Source organism: Notolepis coatsorum, assembly GCF_963971535.1.
Source record: "Notolepis coatsorum genome assembly, chromosome: 8".
NCBI classification, from domain to species: domain Eukaryota; kingdom Metazoa; phylum Chordata; class Actinopteri; order Aulopiformes; family Paralepididae; genus Notolepis; species Notolepis coatsorum.
Window position 1 is genome coordinate 130,851,613 of NC_140172.1, and position 16,336 is coordinate 130,867,948.

At 42.6% G+C, this 16,336-nt stretch overlaps 2 protein-coding genes across 3 annotated transcripts in view; both read left to right on the top strand.

The window, feature by feature from the left end:
• Window positions 1-952: 952 nt before the first annotated feature.
• Window positions 953-8,572, top strand: LOC311233565 (alpha-2-antiplasmin-like; the record flags this gene model as incomplete). The annotated part of the gene is given in 9 exon segments (XM_084320531.1): window positions 953-1,018; window positions 1,286-1,544; window positions 2,829-2,969; window positions 3,799-3,841; window positions 4,110-4,255; window positions 4,692-4,834; window positions 5,372-5,576; window positions 8,270-8,523; window positions 8,525-8,572. Coding segments are annotated over 9 exon segments (1,296 nt in total). The 5' UTR covers window positions 953-961.
• A 2,091-nt stretch (window positions 8,573-10,663) lies between these two features.
• serpinf1 (serpin peptidase inhibitor, clade F (alpha-2 antiplasmin, pigment epithelium derived factor), member 1) overlaps window positions 10,664-16,336 on the top strand; it is a 12,693-nt gene continuing 7,020 nt past the window's right edge. The window contains exons 1-3 of one of the 2 annotated variants that reach the window (XM_084319883.1): window positions 10,664-10,744; window positions 15,477-15,543; window positions 16,037-16,226. In XM_084319883.1, coding sequence (XP_084176009.1) covers window positions 15,478-15,543; window positions 16,037-16,226 — 256 coding nt within the window. In that variant the 5' untranslated portion in view covers window positions 10,664-10,744; window position 15,477. Of the gene's footprint in view, window positions 10,745-15,462; window positions 15,544-16,036; window positions 16,227-16,336 lie in introns of those variants that run through there. The other variant, XM_084319884.1, reaches the window with a different exon arrangement.

Below are 16,336 nucleotides of genomic sequence, written 5' to 3' on the forward strand. Positions count from 1 at the left end.
CACTCAGGGCGATCCCTTAACAGGGGTCGAATCGACTAAAACACAACGCAGACAAGATCACACCGGCTACACCACATCAATGTGGAACGCCCTACCCACAGCTGTAAAGGAATGTGAATCACTACCCACTTTTAAAACCACTCTCAAGGAGCACCTACGGGAGACTGCAATTCGAAACTGGCCCCTGTAAATGTCCTAACCCAACCCCCTCCAATGTACAGTAAATGTCCTAACACAGTAATACACGAGACCCTCTTCTTGGGACCAAGTAAGGTTTCGTCGATAATCCAATGTACAGTTACCCCCCACCCGCCTACCCATGGTGACATTAGACAGCAATAAGCTCTCTCTTGGTGAGGGGGAGATGGGGGGCAGTTATAAATTGAAGTTTAAAGTTGCACTATGGAAGATCAGTGCCCTGTGGCCGTGAGAGGTAACTGCACCTTGTTTAAACATGGTGAATATGAGAAAACAGGGGGAAAAAAAGTCTTCTTCAAGCAAATGTTGGACACTGTTTTACAATTGTGTCGTTTACATTTTATGCTCTAAAAGAACGACTTTTACGTATTTCGTGGCAAAGTCTGGATTTTCGGTCGCAGCTACATCAGAATGACATAATTCACAAACATTCAAGCTGTTCTTTTGAAATTGAAAACTACAACTCTCTGTTGCAGCAGCCTCTTTCCCCAGGGGCGATGGTTGCTTAATTATGGGTACAAAACCTAGAAATGGGGTTGTTAGAAGAAGCCTAGCCTATTAGCCAGTTAGCTAGGTCTTGGGGGTGTTTTGCATGCTTTGAATTACTTTCGTAACATTTGCAACCAAAAGCAGAATGCTTAAAACTGAAAATCTGAAACCATGACCTAGAAAGTGTTGGCAGGCATTTGGTCTGATTGCATTGTGTTTTCTTTTCTTTTTTTAAATTATAATTTGTATTCTGTTTTAGGCTGGTTGCTTGGAAATGGAGCAGTGTCTTCCTCTGCTCCTCTTGCTGTGTTTCTGCCGATTGGGAATGACTGTAAGATGACTATCTATCTATCTATCTATCTATCTATCTATCTATCTATCTATCTATCTATCTATCTATCTATCTATCTATCTCGTTCGTTCTTAAAGATGGTGAAATCATTTGAATCTCTTTTCTCTAAGCAACCACTCTTTCTCTGTTATTCTTGTGTCGTCACTTTCTCCCTCGCCCACTTTCTCCTCTCTTCTCCTGTTCCTTCTCCACTCTCTCTCTCTCTCCACCTCCACCCCCCTCTCATTCTCTCGCTTTCTCCTGGAGGAGCCTGGCCCAACTCCAGAAATCCCTAATCCTGCAGGTACCACAAGGTACCCAGAGGGGGTGGTGGTGGTGGAGGAGGACGAGAGCTGTGGAAGAGCGCACGTGTTCAGTCCTGCGTCCCAGCGGGCGGTAGGAGGTGCTATAGAACAGCTGGGTCTACAGATGCTGGAGAAGCTGCAGGCAGGAATCGGATCACAGCAGCCCAACGTCATCATATCGCCTCTCAGCCTGGCCCTCGCACTGGCTCAACTCACGCTAGGTCTGTGTGTGTGTCAGTTTGAATATCTACATTCTAGACATAACAACTGAGGACCTTTTGTGGAAATGTGGGTATTTTGGCTAGTCCTGTCTTTGAAATGAAACCATTTCTTTTACCTTGTTTAAAGTTTAGGGATGTTCGATATTGGCTTTTTTACCGATACCGATATACAGTACCGATATTGTCCAACTCTTAATTTCCGATACCGATATCAACTGATACCGATATATGCAGAGTTTCTCCCACCAAAAAACTGAATAATTTCAGGTAATTAACATTACATATCTCTTGTCGTGTAATTAACACAACATTATGCATACTTTGACAATAAATAAAATAATAATTTGTTCTTACTTGCTTTCCTGGGTAAATAAAGGTTAATTAAATGTAAAACATTTATTTATTATTTTTTTTTTTTTAATTGATACCGATATTTTCCTATATCACATTTTTATGCCAATATCGGCCGCCCTAGTTTAAACCAATGATCTCTCGTTATGTGCTTTACTTGAGAAGCTATTTCATCATAATTAGTAGTTATCTGCCTGAGTAATACTACAGCTCTGTAATACTACAACTCTGTACATACATCTGATTAGCACTATACTCAGTAGTACTAGTTCAATTAAATTTATTTATATATTTTATACCCACACATATTTTAATCACCTGTACATTGTATATTACTATTGCACTTTACTGTTACATTTGCACTCTGGTTGGATGCCAAACTTCTTTTCGCTGTACTGTATAATGACAATACATTTTAATCGAATCTAATCTAATACAGTTTCTTGCAATACCAGACAGTAAGGTGGTTGATACTGGGATGGAAGTGGTGTCATTGTCCAGTAGGGGGTGCTCTGTCTTCTGGACTTGGCAGTAGCAATGCCCTTGTTACAGTGACAAGGACAACGTACTGAGTGCCGTCCTTCCGATGAGACGTTAAACCGACGTCCCGGTTTGGGTCATTAAATAACCCAGGACGCTTATTGCAAAGAGTAGGGAGTTCCATAACGTTCTTGGCCAAATCAGGTCTCTGACATCAAGGCCACCTAATCATTTATCTCCTTAATTGGCTGATATCAATCTTTGTCTCCTTAGCCTTTCAGCCATTGTGTATGTGTGTTGCGTGCCTGATGATGGTGTATGGCAGCCATAGCGTAGCCCAAGGTTGGGTGCTACACATGGTGGAGGAGCAATTTCTGTAAAGCACTTATCAAGGCACTATATAATTGCAATGATTCATTCATATATTAATTAAGTGTTTGAATTCTCTCTCAGGAGCTGGCAGTGAGACGGAGAAGCTACTGATGAATGCTCTACATGCTCATACAATACCTTGTTACCATAAGATCCTAGGGAGCCTGCAACAACACCTCAGAAATACCCTGGATGTGGCTACGCGCATGTACCTGCGACCAGGTATGTGTTACATGTTTCAGTCATTTACCTGTGACCAGGTCTGTGTTACATGTTTCAGTCATGTACCTGCGACCAGGTACAGTATGTGGGTCTGTGTTACATGTTTCAGTCATGTACCTGTGACCAGGTATGTGGGTATGTGTTACATGTTTCAGTGTTGTAAGTTTGACCCGATGGTGGTGCTAGAGGTCATGGGGTCACCAAAATGTATAGGTTTCACAGTAAATGTTCACAGTAAGGTTTATGGCAATATGGCTCTAGGTTTTCTGTTTGGCCTGATCATGGCGCTCAAGGAGAGGTCATGGGTGACCAAAACCAATAGATTTCTTCATCTTGGGGCTATGAATGTACATAGAAAATGTCATGGCAATCTGGCGATTACCTTTTGAGATATCTCGTTGTCAGTTTGGCCTGACCGTGGCGCTAGAGGAAAGGTCACGTGGTCAACAAAATCAGCAAATGTCTCCTGTTAGGGCTCATGAATGTGTTCACAGTACATTTTATGGCAATCCGCCTGTTACCTTTCGAGATATCTTGTTCACAGACAGACAAATGGGTGAAAACACAACTTCCTTGGCTGAGGTAATTATCATACATAACTTTAACTATAATTATTATAACATTATTCATCTCTTTCTCTCTCCTTGATTCTTCCTTTATCCATACCTTTGCCCCCCCATCCTACTCGTTCTCTTTCTCTCCCTCACCCCATGCTTTTCTCTGCCATCCTCTCTCTCTCTCTCTCTCTCTCTCTCTCTCTCTCTCTCTCTCTCTCTCTCTCTCTCTCTCTCTCTCTCTCTCGCTCTCTCTCTCTCTCTATCTCTTTCAGGGTTCGATGTGAAGCTGGCCTTTGTGGAGGAGTCACTGGCCAGGTATTGATCAGAGCAAAAGGAAAACCTCTATGCTATATTGGTGAAACGTAAAGACAAAATCCCTGTGCGTTCTGATTGTAAAACACACATTTCTTCCCTGACAACTGGCCCTGATGAAGGCTACACTAACCAAGATGTTTGTGTTATAAATAAAGGTTTTCTTACATGTTCACCAAGTGTAGGAAAATCTTTCCTTTTGTTCAGTTCATAACACAATCCGAGCACCTTTTTAGAACTATGCATTTTCTACGTATCTTGTGTCCTTCAGGTACCAATCAAGGCCCGCCCCCTTGGTCTCCCCGGAGGAGGTCAACCAATGGGTGGAAGATGCAACCCACGGCCACATCGCCAACTTCCTGCCCAGTCTTCCCCATGACGTGGTGCTCATGCTCATCAATGCTGTGTACTTCAAAGGTATATAAAGATCACTCTGCGTGCAGATTAAGGTGGTCCCATAGGGTTTTTGAATGGGCCCTAAGAATGGAGCCCAGTTTACCCTAAGAACAGGCAACGCCGGTACACGTAAGAACAGTGGGAGAGAAGGATGAGGAGAGGCGTGGAGTGGTGAAGATAGGAAAGGAGAGGAGAAGAGGAGAGCATTACACCTAAAACATGGCCCAAGACCTGACACATAGACACTATGACAAATGTATAAAAACAAAACAAAATAAAAGGAAAGAAAGAAAGAAAGAAAGAAAGAAAGAAAGAAAGAAAGAAAGAAAGAAAGAAAGAAAGAAAGAAAGAAAGAAAGAAAGAAAGAAAGAAAGAAAGAAAGAGAAAGAAAGAAAGAAAGAAAGAAAGAAAGAGAAAAATAACTTCTCGACTTCTCTCTCCCCCTTATTTGAGTCAGGTGAATGGCAGACCCGTTTTGACCCCAAGGCCACATCTGAAGGACTGTTTTACCTGAACCACCAGACGTATGTGTCTGTTGACATGATGAGGTCAGCCCAGTACCCTCTAAGACTGCTGTATCACCCTGAGCTGGAGGCACAGGTAGGTCAGCCCAGTACCCTCCAAGACTGCTGGATCACCCTGAGCTGGAGGCACAGGTTGCAACATCTTCTAGATTACAGGAGGAAAAACGTCCATAAAAGATGTCCATAGAAGACATGCATGCTAGCTACATACAGTAGGGCAACAGTGGCTCGGAAGGTAGAGCAGTTGTCTGGTAATCTGGACCCCTAATTGCTCCCGATGAGTAGATTGGCACCTTGCATGGTTGCCTTTGCCGTTGGTGTGTGAATGGGTAAACATTTTGAGGAAGAAATTGTAAAGCGCTTTGGATAAAAGCTGCTATATAAATGCACCATTTACCATTTTACCATTTAGGTACATACAGTACTCCTGCCATTGCCCTTGAGCAAGGCCCCAGAGTAGGTCCCGGGTGCCGAACAATGGATTCCCACTGCTCCTAAATAGTTTTCTAGCTAATACATATATACAAACTGCTATGGTAGATCAAAACCAAACAAACAGAGCATCATTTCACGAAAGAATAAATTACAATTTAAGTATTTATTTCTTGTCCAGGTTGCCAGTTTTCCCTTCAAGGGCAACACCAGCTTCCTGGTTGTCATGCCGTTGCCCGGAAGAGGAAACATATCATCAATGCTTCCCAAGCTGAACATCTCTGACCTATACAGGCGCCTGCCTCAGGAGAGGACCATGCAAGTCAGCCTGCCCAAGTTCAAGCTGCAGCACCACCAGGATCTAGAGGAGGTGCTGACCAGCATGGGTGAGACAACAACCCTCCCTCACAGCACACACATGCACACGCACACACTCACTTTAAATAAACAACTCACTGTAGCACCCACTTTAGACACTTTAACACACTTTATATTTATATTTATTGGTAAAGAGATTTGCACTACAACTCATACCTCATTGCACCTTACCCTAAGGGTCGGCAATAGGCGGCCCGCGGGCCGAAATTGGCCCGCCAGCAATAATATCTGGCCCCTCAGATTATTTTCAAAAGAAATAGTTTTATTTTTTATTTTATTTTTACTAACTAGGCTAGGCTATATGTTAGCTGCTATAACGTCCAAATAGAGAAACTACCACCACTTAAAGAATGCTTTTTATACGTTTTATCCATGTTGAGAGTGAATAACAGATAGGCAGCGAGGTACAATGTAGCGCTTGCTCAACATGAAAAAAAATGGGGGACAGCGCCTGGTGCTGAAATAACAAACAAGCAGTGTGGTGTGAAATTAAAACACCAGTTCAGTAAGTCATTCAAACTTTATCTTTACTTATATATGACTGATGGCACCACACATGTGAACAGTAACAATGCAATTAAACTGAAGTCAAATCAGAGCAAAAAAAGCTGAATCTGCTTCAAGAAGATGCGCTACATTAGGTATATAAGGAATTACAACAAGACATTTATTAACTAAATAAAAAATACAATTAGGCTTTTAACCCTCTAAAGCCGGGCGCAACACTAGACATGTTTTGTAAAACATTAAATATCTTTGGATTTGTTTGTGATAAAGACTTGCTTTATTGTATCGATTGTCATCTAAAAATTGTGTGCATCTCTCAGAGAATGCGCAGATGTAAAGCATAGAATCTTGAAATATCTAGATTGGTTGTTTTCTCTGGACTGCATCTAATCCGCTGTATCTATCCATTTATCATATATCTATGTCTGTCACTATAGCCAATGGAAATGCTAGAAATGGTCATGTGGACTGGGAGAACCAATGGAAGATTCCTATTGTTTCTCAATAGTCCAGTGCGCTCCACAGAAAGGGCTGTCAGATAGATGGGCTGGTTGTGCGTAATGTAAGATAGACCGATAAGAGAGAGGCGCTTGTCTCTGGTTTTATAATAAAATGGCAAAAAGACAAAGGTATAATGTTCAGTGCAAATGTGTATGTCGTTTACAGTTTATTATGCCACCTATGCAGCTAGTTTATTTTGTCCATTCTCTGCCTCTGCCACAAATGTATGTCTTAGTTATAAGGTGGTTAGTCACAGAGTTAAAATCTTTTCACTATCAATATATTAAATTAGCCATTAGCCGTTTTTGTTTCCAGCCCCCCATACAATGGCTTGGAAAAAATTTGGCCCTTGGCCAAACTTAATTGAAGACCCCTGGCGCCTGAGTTGTACCTCATCCCATTTCTGCATTGTAGTTTATATTGTATTGTAATTTTTTTTCTACTCTGTATTGTATATTGTATATATGTATATTGAACACTTTAGTTTTGAACACTTTTGTTTACTACTTTTGACTTCTATTTTGTACTTATCTATTTAATTTGTATCTAGCACACTCTCAGGAGCAGAACAGGAAAAAGCATTTAATATAAAAGTATTCTGTATTTTTGTATGACAACTAATAAACGATAACGATAACGATAATTATTGCGATATATTTTAATAATCGATATCGATTGATAAAAAAAAATATCCCCAAAAAAAAAGTTTTTTTTTGTGACCTGCAACAGGGCAGTTTTTAAACCAGAGACAGTGGACAGACTTGTCTTTCTTGCCTGCAACTTAAAGTAATGGCTTTGCTTGTCCAAATGACAATACTGGCCAAATTGAGATTTATTTTTCTCTTGTCCATTTATTTTGTTTGCTTTCTAATTTAAAATACAGTTTGAAACCGTCTGTACACAGTAGGCTATGTGTGCTAGCAGAGCTAGTCTCCAGTCGCGAGTCACGGTGCACATGTGCGGTGGTTTGTCCACCAGAAAAGTGCCAAAAGATAGAAAAGAAACTAGCAGAGCCAGAACTATTCAACTCCCCTGGAGCCACAGCCAGCAGAGAAGCCTGTTTACTTTAGCTTTCAAACTATATCGCCCTGCCCTAGTCACAGGTCACGTTGACAGTGTAACCCACGGCCAATCATACGTGTAATATCTGGACCTAGATTTTAACCCTGTGGAACCCTGGTTTTTGTTTTAGAATCGTTCTTGTATACCAGTCTTCACCGTGTACTTTTGGCTTTACTTTGTTTGATGATATGGAGGCATCATGTCTTTCCCCGTTTTCACTCCTTAAAGTTACATCCCATCTTTCGTTGTTTTCATGCGTGCGCACGCCTAAATAAAAATAAATAAATTGTGCATTTATATAGCACTTTTATCCAAAGCCCTTTGCAGTCTTTGTTCCTCACATACCCATGTTACCCATTCACTCACACATTCACACACCGATGACAGAGGCGACCATGCAAGGTGCCAACCTGCTCATCAGGAGCAGTTAGGGGTTAAGTGTCTTGCTCAAGGACACTTTGACACGCTGCCCGGGAGGAGCGGGAATCGAACCGGGAACCTTCCGATTACTAGAGGACCGCTCTACCTCCTGAACCACTGTCGCCCCTCTCTTCCCAATGAAGTCCTCTCCATCCTTTGGGTTAGGGTTAGCCTCCCAGCCTCTCACACCTTCTCTCTTTCTCTCACACAGGTCTGGGCACCTTGTTCACAAGCCCCGATCTCTCTGGGATCTCAGACCTCCCCCTGAAGGTGGCAGGCGTCCGTCACGCCAGTGCCGTGGAAGTGAGTGAGGAGGGCGCCGAGGCGGCGGCCGCCACCGCGGTGACCATGACGCGCACCGTGCTCCTGTTCTCCGTCAACTCCCCCTTCCTGTTTGCCCTCGTGGACGACACATCTCTGGCCCCCCTCTTCCTGGGCGTGGTCACAAACCCCGCCCCCGCCGACGGCCCCCGTGCCTAACGACGAGCCCCCGTGGGAACGGAACGCGCCGTGATTCGGTCGTTAGCCACACTGGCCCAGAGTGACCATGTGTCGAGCGACAGTGGCACACAGAGCGATTGGCCAAGGGGGAGCGAACAGCACACAGCAGTGTAGCACCTCTGCTGGTGTGGACGAGTCACAGCAGTCCCAGAATGAACCGAGGGAGAGCTCAGACGAGGAGCGGCGAGGAGGAGCAGAGACCCGCCACGACCCACCTCGCTCTGCGCCGGCCTAAACACGAGACACTTTCACACAGGATCATATGCAGCAGTTCAAAGGGAAGCATAATGGTGACACTTTATTTAACGGGTTGTTCATGAGGCTAAATAAGCACTGATCATGAGCAGGTTACAAGCACATTATGAATGCATTTCATAATATTAATTTATAATAACTGTAATCAATACATTACAGTCTAATATGCTATAATACATACAACTTTCTGGGGCAACTGCTAATAACATATATAGGCCTACCGGCTGATTCAGAATTTATTGCAATGTGTGTCATAGTAAAATGTATGCATTATAAGACAAGTCAGTTGTCTAATAAATGACTGATTATGCTTATAATACAGTTGTAACGTAATGTGATTATGATGTTTCAGTGCACTTGAAGGGAAGTGTCAAATGAGCACTTTTTTTTCTCTAGCTATACATTCTCATATTTCTGTGCTCTATTGTCTGTAAATTAGGCTACAATCCTGTTTAAAGACATGTAGCTGTGTTTCATAGATCTTACATATGACATGTATTATTTTAAATCTCTTGTGTTTTGTCACAGTTTTTATTCAGTATTTAAGCTAGTGGTGATTGTAATTCGGTATTTGAATGGAAGGGAATAGAAAATAGTGAGGGCTTCACTAGACAAATTCAAAGTTCATGTTGGCTTCCATTTGGGAAAGAAACCTCCACCTTTTCAAATAATAAAATAATATGTTCTGTGTTGGATTGATTGATTGATTGAAAACTTTATTATCAGATTGCAGAATGGGTACAATACAGTACGGCTCCGCTCAATACACACAATTGTTAATTAAGGGGATGCAGACCAGAGAAAGACTTTCGTCTTGTTTACGTCAGGGTCCCCCATTTTCAATTCACTGTAAAAGGCCTACCCTTAATTCACCCTGTCCGGTTTTCTTTGTGTACGTTAGCCCACTTTGCGGTAAATTACCCTAGTATAGAACGCGACGTCCGGGGCACATTTGTATCAGGAAATTGAAGCGTTGTAGTGAACCTTTTACTTTTAGCCAGGGATGCAGTGGTGGGTGGACAGGGGTACCACGCCGTCCTATAGTTCGCTGAGCAGAAGTACGCGCAATCGCGCACGGATGTGTACGCGCAGTCGCGCACGGATGTGCACGCGCGCGCACACAAAAATGCGTTCACAATTGTCACTGGACTCGTCGCGCCGTGCGCCAAGTACCCGGCGGCCGGCACTTATCTATCACCTAGACTTTGCATAATAATAGGACACCTATAGCATAACAAAGAACGAGAAGAGCCAAACCAAAATACAAGCCTGTACCAATTGGTGGGGGTTTGCTTGAGCTGTGGAACCTCTCACTATGTGACAATGGTCCCGACTGGAAGGATCAAGGATGAGGCATTAAGTTGTGCTTCAGAAGGAAACTGTCCTTCTGTAAACTAAGTTACATTGTTAATTTAGTTTGTATTTACTTTTCTAGTTTAAGTTCATTCAATTAAAGAAATTGTATATAATCTGTTCTGTGCGCGTGCGCGCACGTGGCGTCCGGGCAGTTCCCATATTACGACTGCACCACTGCTTTTAGCTCTCCATAGTTTTGCCATCAGACACTTCTCCCAAATCCTGTCGGCAAACAAGCTAGAACGTCCCGGTCATGTAGTAAATTCTTCAGGCCAAGCCGTTGCAGTGGCTTAAACGAGGAAATATTGTGCACTTTACACGTTTCTATAATTGTTTTGTCGAAACAGGAAAGCCTGTAGCCGGTACTTCCTGTACTTCCGTTTTCACACTTTAGGAGCCATACCTTTACCAGCCTAAGTCTTGAGGGAGACTTTGTTGTAGCCTACCACGCGTCAGAGAGGGGCGGGTGGAACCACCCCCCCCCACTCCGTACATTATCTCTCCGTCGACCAGAGGCAGCATCTGCAGATACAGCTGAGCTCCGCGGACTTTACTGAATTACAGAGGCTGAAAGGTAAGTTGTTTCACGCACCGTATTTTGGCATATAGATCTATCTATGACATATTTTTCTTCATTCATTTTCTGAATGCAATTGTAATAATAACACATGTTTCCCCCTGTGAAGTGATGTGATTGCTGTAATCTAGTTGAGGATGTTAGATTCCAACTGTACACTGTACATTGGAATATTGACAAAGCCATACAGGGTCATTTACTGTACATTGGACAAGTCAGCAAAACCAACAAATCCCCCAAAGTTAGTATTTTGGGTAATGAAGATATTGTTGTGTTTTATTTTGTCCTATGTGGGTTGGTAGGTCTATAACAGCCAGCGCTATATTAATTATATTCTTCGCAGACAGAGGCAGTGGATTTTCCAGTAGCGATGGTAAAAATGTCTCACACAGTTCCCTCCAGGTGAACCTTTCCATCCTGGCTTCCTCCCACTGTGCCAAGAAACATAAAATTATGTCTAACCTTTCCACAGGCTCAACAGCTTATGCAACTGGACCCATTTCTTGGTAGGCCGGTATAATGGACCAGGTTCTTTTTCCCTTTCTTTGAAGAGCAGGCAGACTGGCAGAGTATCTTAAACGGGAAGGGACTTGTGAAAGGCTGCAGCAATTACACTCAACTCTTAATGTTTGATACCAAGTTATCCAGGGATATTCAGGGACGTGCACCTGTCAAATTGCTCCAGTTTTTTTTAAAATGCACTATAATTCAACAAACAATAAATACCTGCACCAAATAAAAAATGCACAGAAAAGCCGAATACATACAGTGACTAGACACATCAAGACGGGCACAGATGAGCATGTCAGACATCAGAACCAGAATACTCCTCTCTTGATTGTTTCTGTCTGAGTCGTGGAGCCTGTGATACATAATTGATCACCATATTATCTGAGATGAAGAGATTAAAAAACTAAAGACTCCAGCTGTATAAGTGAACTTAAATAAGAACTGCTCTTTTGGATAGAAAGTATGTATAGGCAACACTGCTGTTGGGGGGAAAGCCCTGTATTTTCTTCAGTGGATAAATGTTATTTATTGTGCGCCTCCCATTCTGCAGATGTCACTATATTGCCCTGCGCTGAGTTTCTACTGAAATACTACAAACATTTAGTTGAACCTGATCCTTTGATAACAACGGCCATTTCTGACCCCATGTAACCAGCACCATCTAGCCAAATTGAATCCATAATGAATCTAATTGAATCTGAATTGAATCAGGACCCTGTGAATCAAAATTAAATTAAATCTGGTAATCAGTGCCGATACCCATACCTACTATAGGGCCCACTGCACCCGTTTCAACCCCAGTGTGTAACTGCATGTATTCATGGTTGGCAATCTAAAAAACATGTTGTTTGTCTTAATTCCTGAAAAGTTGACAATTTTGGGGGTACAAGGACCCTGCCGTGTTAGATCCACAGGAGCAAGAAGAGCAGGATTACCTCACGCACAGATCTTTGCCAAGAAAAAAGAGTATCTAAAACTGGTGGATATATTTTTCTTAAAATTGTATTTATTTGTTAACACAAGTGATCTACATGTTAAAATAATAGCTCTTACATTCCAACAGCCATCACTGATATAGAGTGTCTGGTCAGTAACATGGGTCTCCCAGTCCCTCAGCTCTGCAGTAAACACAAGAATACACGTATCCAATCAGGAGAGAGAACTCCACACTGAAAGAAACAAAAATAAGAAATAAAAACTACTTTTAAGCAAATTATGTGCTTGAAACTGGTAAAATAATCTGCCAGCGCAGTAAGCAAATCTGGCTTGGCAAGATTTCTTGAAATAAGTAAAAGTATTTCCAATATTTCTGGGATACCAGAAAAGTAAATGTCTGTTTACTGCAGAGCAGACTGACCCAACACCAACACTCTATATCAGTGATGGCTGTCAGACTGTACAGCTATTTAACATTTATTTAAACAGAAAATACCACTTACAGCACATTTAAGTTATACATAGAGTATAAGTACATAATTACTACGTACTGATCAAGAAGTGCAGACAATTATCTTTTCAGTTATCTCCATGACATCATAATTGTTCTTTTTAAAAACTCCTCACACAGTGAAACACAAGACAGGTGACCCATTGTTTGCGTTGTGTGAAAGCGGGCTTGTCTGTACTTGAGGTGTGCCGTCGGGAGACGAGGGGAGGCCATGAAGAGTTTCATTCTATGATGAAAGTAAAAACCTTAAAATCTTAAGACCCTCTGTAACAAAATTGCACCATTTCAGAGAGGATGGACATGTGTTAATTGTTTGTTAGCATTGTTGGAGTGGAGCCCTTCAAGCGCTCTCTCCCGGCACAGGGACTGTCATTTGTGGTCATGGGAGAAGGAAGGGGATAAATGAGGCTTGTGCTTCGTACAATTGGAGACAGACATGCCGTGCAGAAGAGTAATGGTTTCGCTGCCAAAAGGTCGAGTGTGGGATCCAATGGAAGGGCTGTGGAATTTTCCTCTGACCAATTTGTTCCCGTGTGAAAGGCAGGTTTACCACGACCGGGAAGAAGAGACGAGGTCTCTTTGAGTCTCAGGTCATCACAGATCAGTTCAAACCTCTGCAGGACAGAAACTCTGGTACAGTCAGTTCAAACCTCTGCAGGACAGAAACTCTGGTAGAGTCAGTTCAAACCTCTGCAGGACAGAAACTCTGGTACAGTCAGTTCAAACCTCTGCAGGACAGAAACTCTGGTAGAGTCAGTTCAAACCTCTGCAGGACAGAAACTCTGGTAGAGTCAGTTCAAACCTCTGCAGGACAGTGAGAAACAAAACAAGGCCAGTGCACTGTTTCCCATGGTCGTTTAAAAAAAATGTATAATAAATAAATAAATAAATAAATAATAATTTTTATTCTTTTATTTGTGGTTGCGGCAGATGGTGGCAGGCAAGAGACGTGGGATTGAATAGTGGTGTAGTATATATATATATTTTGTGGAGAATTGTGATGGTCCCTAGAGGCTGCAGAGTATCTGGGTTTGCCATTAGGCATCCAGAGGTGGAAAAGAGGAGGGGGCGGGGCAGAAGACTGGAGCAGAGGAGGGAAGGGCTGACGGTGGTGTGTGGTCCCTGAGGTTCACGCCATGGACTGTTTTTCTGCAGGAAAATCAGCTCAATGTAAACCAGATGTGTGTACTGGAACAAGAGAACGTGTGTGTATATGTGTGTGTGTGCATGCGTGTGTGTGTGTGTGTGTGTGTGTGTGTGTATGTGTGTGCGGGTGAGAGTGGGCCTACATGTGCATTTGTGTACATGTCTGTCCGTGTCCATGCCTGCCTCTCCGGAATGGAGAGAGTGAATAAAGAATAGAATAGAGAAGCGTTCTGTATTAGCTAACTGCAAAGTTGCCAATTTGCAACTGAGATTGACAACCATTTGCCTGCCTCTAACCCGAAACTCCCCCTAAACGTGGCACCTCAGACATGCCAGGCATGTGGTCTGTGTGCCACGTAGGTCTGCCGCAACAGAACCACAGAAGACAACTGAGAAAAGACACGGGCAAGGCGCCCTATCTGATCACATCCCATCTGATCACATCCCATCTGATCACATCCCATCTGATCACATCCTATCTGATCACATCCCATCTGATCACATCCTATCTGATCACATCCTATCTGATCACATATGATCTGATCACATCCTATCTGATCACATCATATCTGATCACATCTTATCTGATCACATCTTATCTGATCACATCCTATCTGATCACATCTTATCTGATCACATCTTATCTGATCACATCCTATCTGATCACATCTTATCTGATCACATCCTATCTGATCACATCCCATCTGATCACATCCTATCTGATCACATCCTATCTGATCACATCCTATCTGATCACATCCCATCTGATCACATCCTATCTGATCACATCCTATCTGATCACATATGATCTGATCACATCCTATCTGATCACATCCCATCTGATCACATCCTATCTGATCACATCCCATCTGATCACATCCCATCTGATCACATATGATCTGATCACATCCTATCTGATCACATCCTATCTGATCACATATGATCTGATCACATCCTATCTGATCACATCATATCTGATCACATCTATCTGATTTAGGCAGACCCAGCCCAGGGTTACCTTATGCTTCACTCTGGCAGGATCCTGTTGTTTAGTCCAGAGCTTGTCTGTGTTAGTACTGACTATGACGGGTTAATGATAGAATTAAAAGAATATATTGAGGAAAAAATACCTAAATCAGGAGATCTGAGTAAAGGGCAAAGGACAACCATGGGTTAAAAATCTGTACTGTGAAAATAAAATGTGTGTGTATGTGTGTGTTTGTGTGTGTGTGTGTGTGTGTGTGTGTCGATGTGTGTGTGTGTGTGTGTGTGTGTGTGTGTGTGTGTGTGTGTGTGTGTGTGTGTGTGTGTGTGTGTGTGTGTGTGTGTGTGTGTGTGTGTGTGTGTGTGTGTGTGTGTGTGTGTGTGTAGATGTGTGTAGATGTGTGTACGTGTGTGTCTATACCCTAGAGGTCCGTAAGCTATTACATGTTTCCTTTTTCTACCAACGCTGATAGGACATGTTGGGGATTTCTTTCTGAACACGCAAAAGTCTTCATTCAAGTTCATTCATTCAAGTTTCATTATTACAATTATCAATTATGTGTGTATATGTGTGTGTGTGTGTGTGCGTGTGTGTGTGTGTGTGTGTGTGTGTACGTTTATGTGTGTGGGTGGGTGTTACAGGATGAAGTGGACAACGACTCTCCTGTTGTTTTTGGGAGCCCTCTTGTGTCTTTCTCATGCTCAGTTGGTGAGACCACATGTTTACTGCTTTTCTCCTCAGTTTACCACAGTATGAAAACTGATTTGTAGAGATATTTTGGTAGCCATTTTGCTGATTCATCACTGTACACGTAGGCTACCTTCAACACCTCAAAACTCACCACACCTGCTAGAGATGGCATGCTTAGTAACCTGTGGGCTTACACTGTTCACCAAGTTCACTACATTGTGCCGTAGTCTAGCGCGGGAATAGTGTCTCTCGGAGAGAATGTTTTATCTATCTGTCTATCTATCTGTATCTGTATCTGTCTGTCTGTTTGTCTGTCTCTGTCTGTCTACCTGTATGTCTGTCTGTCTATGCCTATCTATCTATCCATCCATCTATCTATCTATCCATCCATCCATCTATCTATCTATCTATCTATCTATCTATCTATCTATCTATCTATCTATCTATCTATCTATCTATCTATCGATCTATCGATCTATCGATCTATCGATCTATCGATCTACCTATCTAGTCAGACACAGAGGAGACAGGAGCCGAGGAAGAACATGTGGACCTCTTCACCACGCCCAGAACAAAGATGGCCGCCGCAACCTCCGACTTCGGTTACAACCTGTTCCGTGCTCTGGCGGCTCGCCAACCAAACGCCAACGTCTTTCTGGCCCCTACCAGTATCTCCGCAGCACTGACACAGCTGGCCATGGGTTAGTTACTTATAGTTCTGCACTGGATTGTGCTGTGCAAGCTGTTTAGAGAGGTTTGATGATCATTATAGTGATAATAGTGTATTACACCCCTATGGGAGATTTTGTAT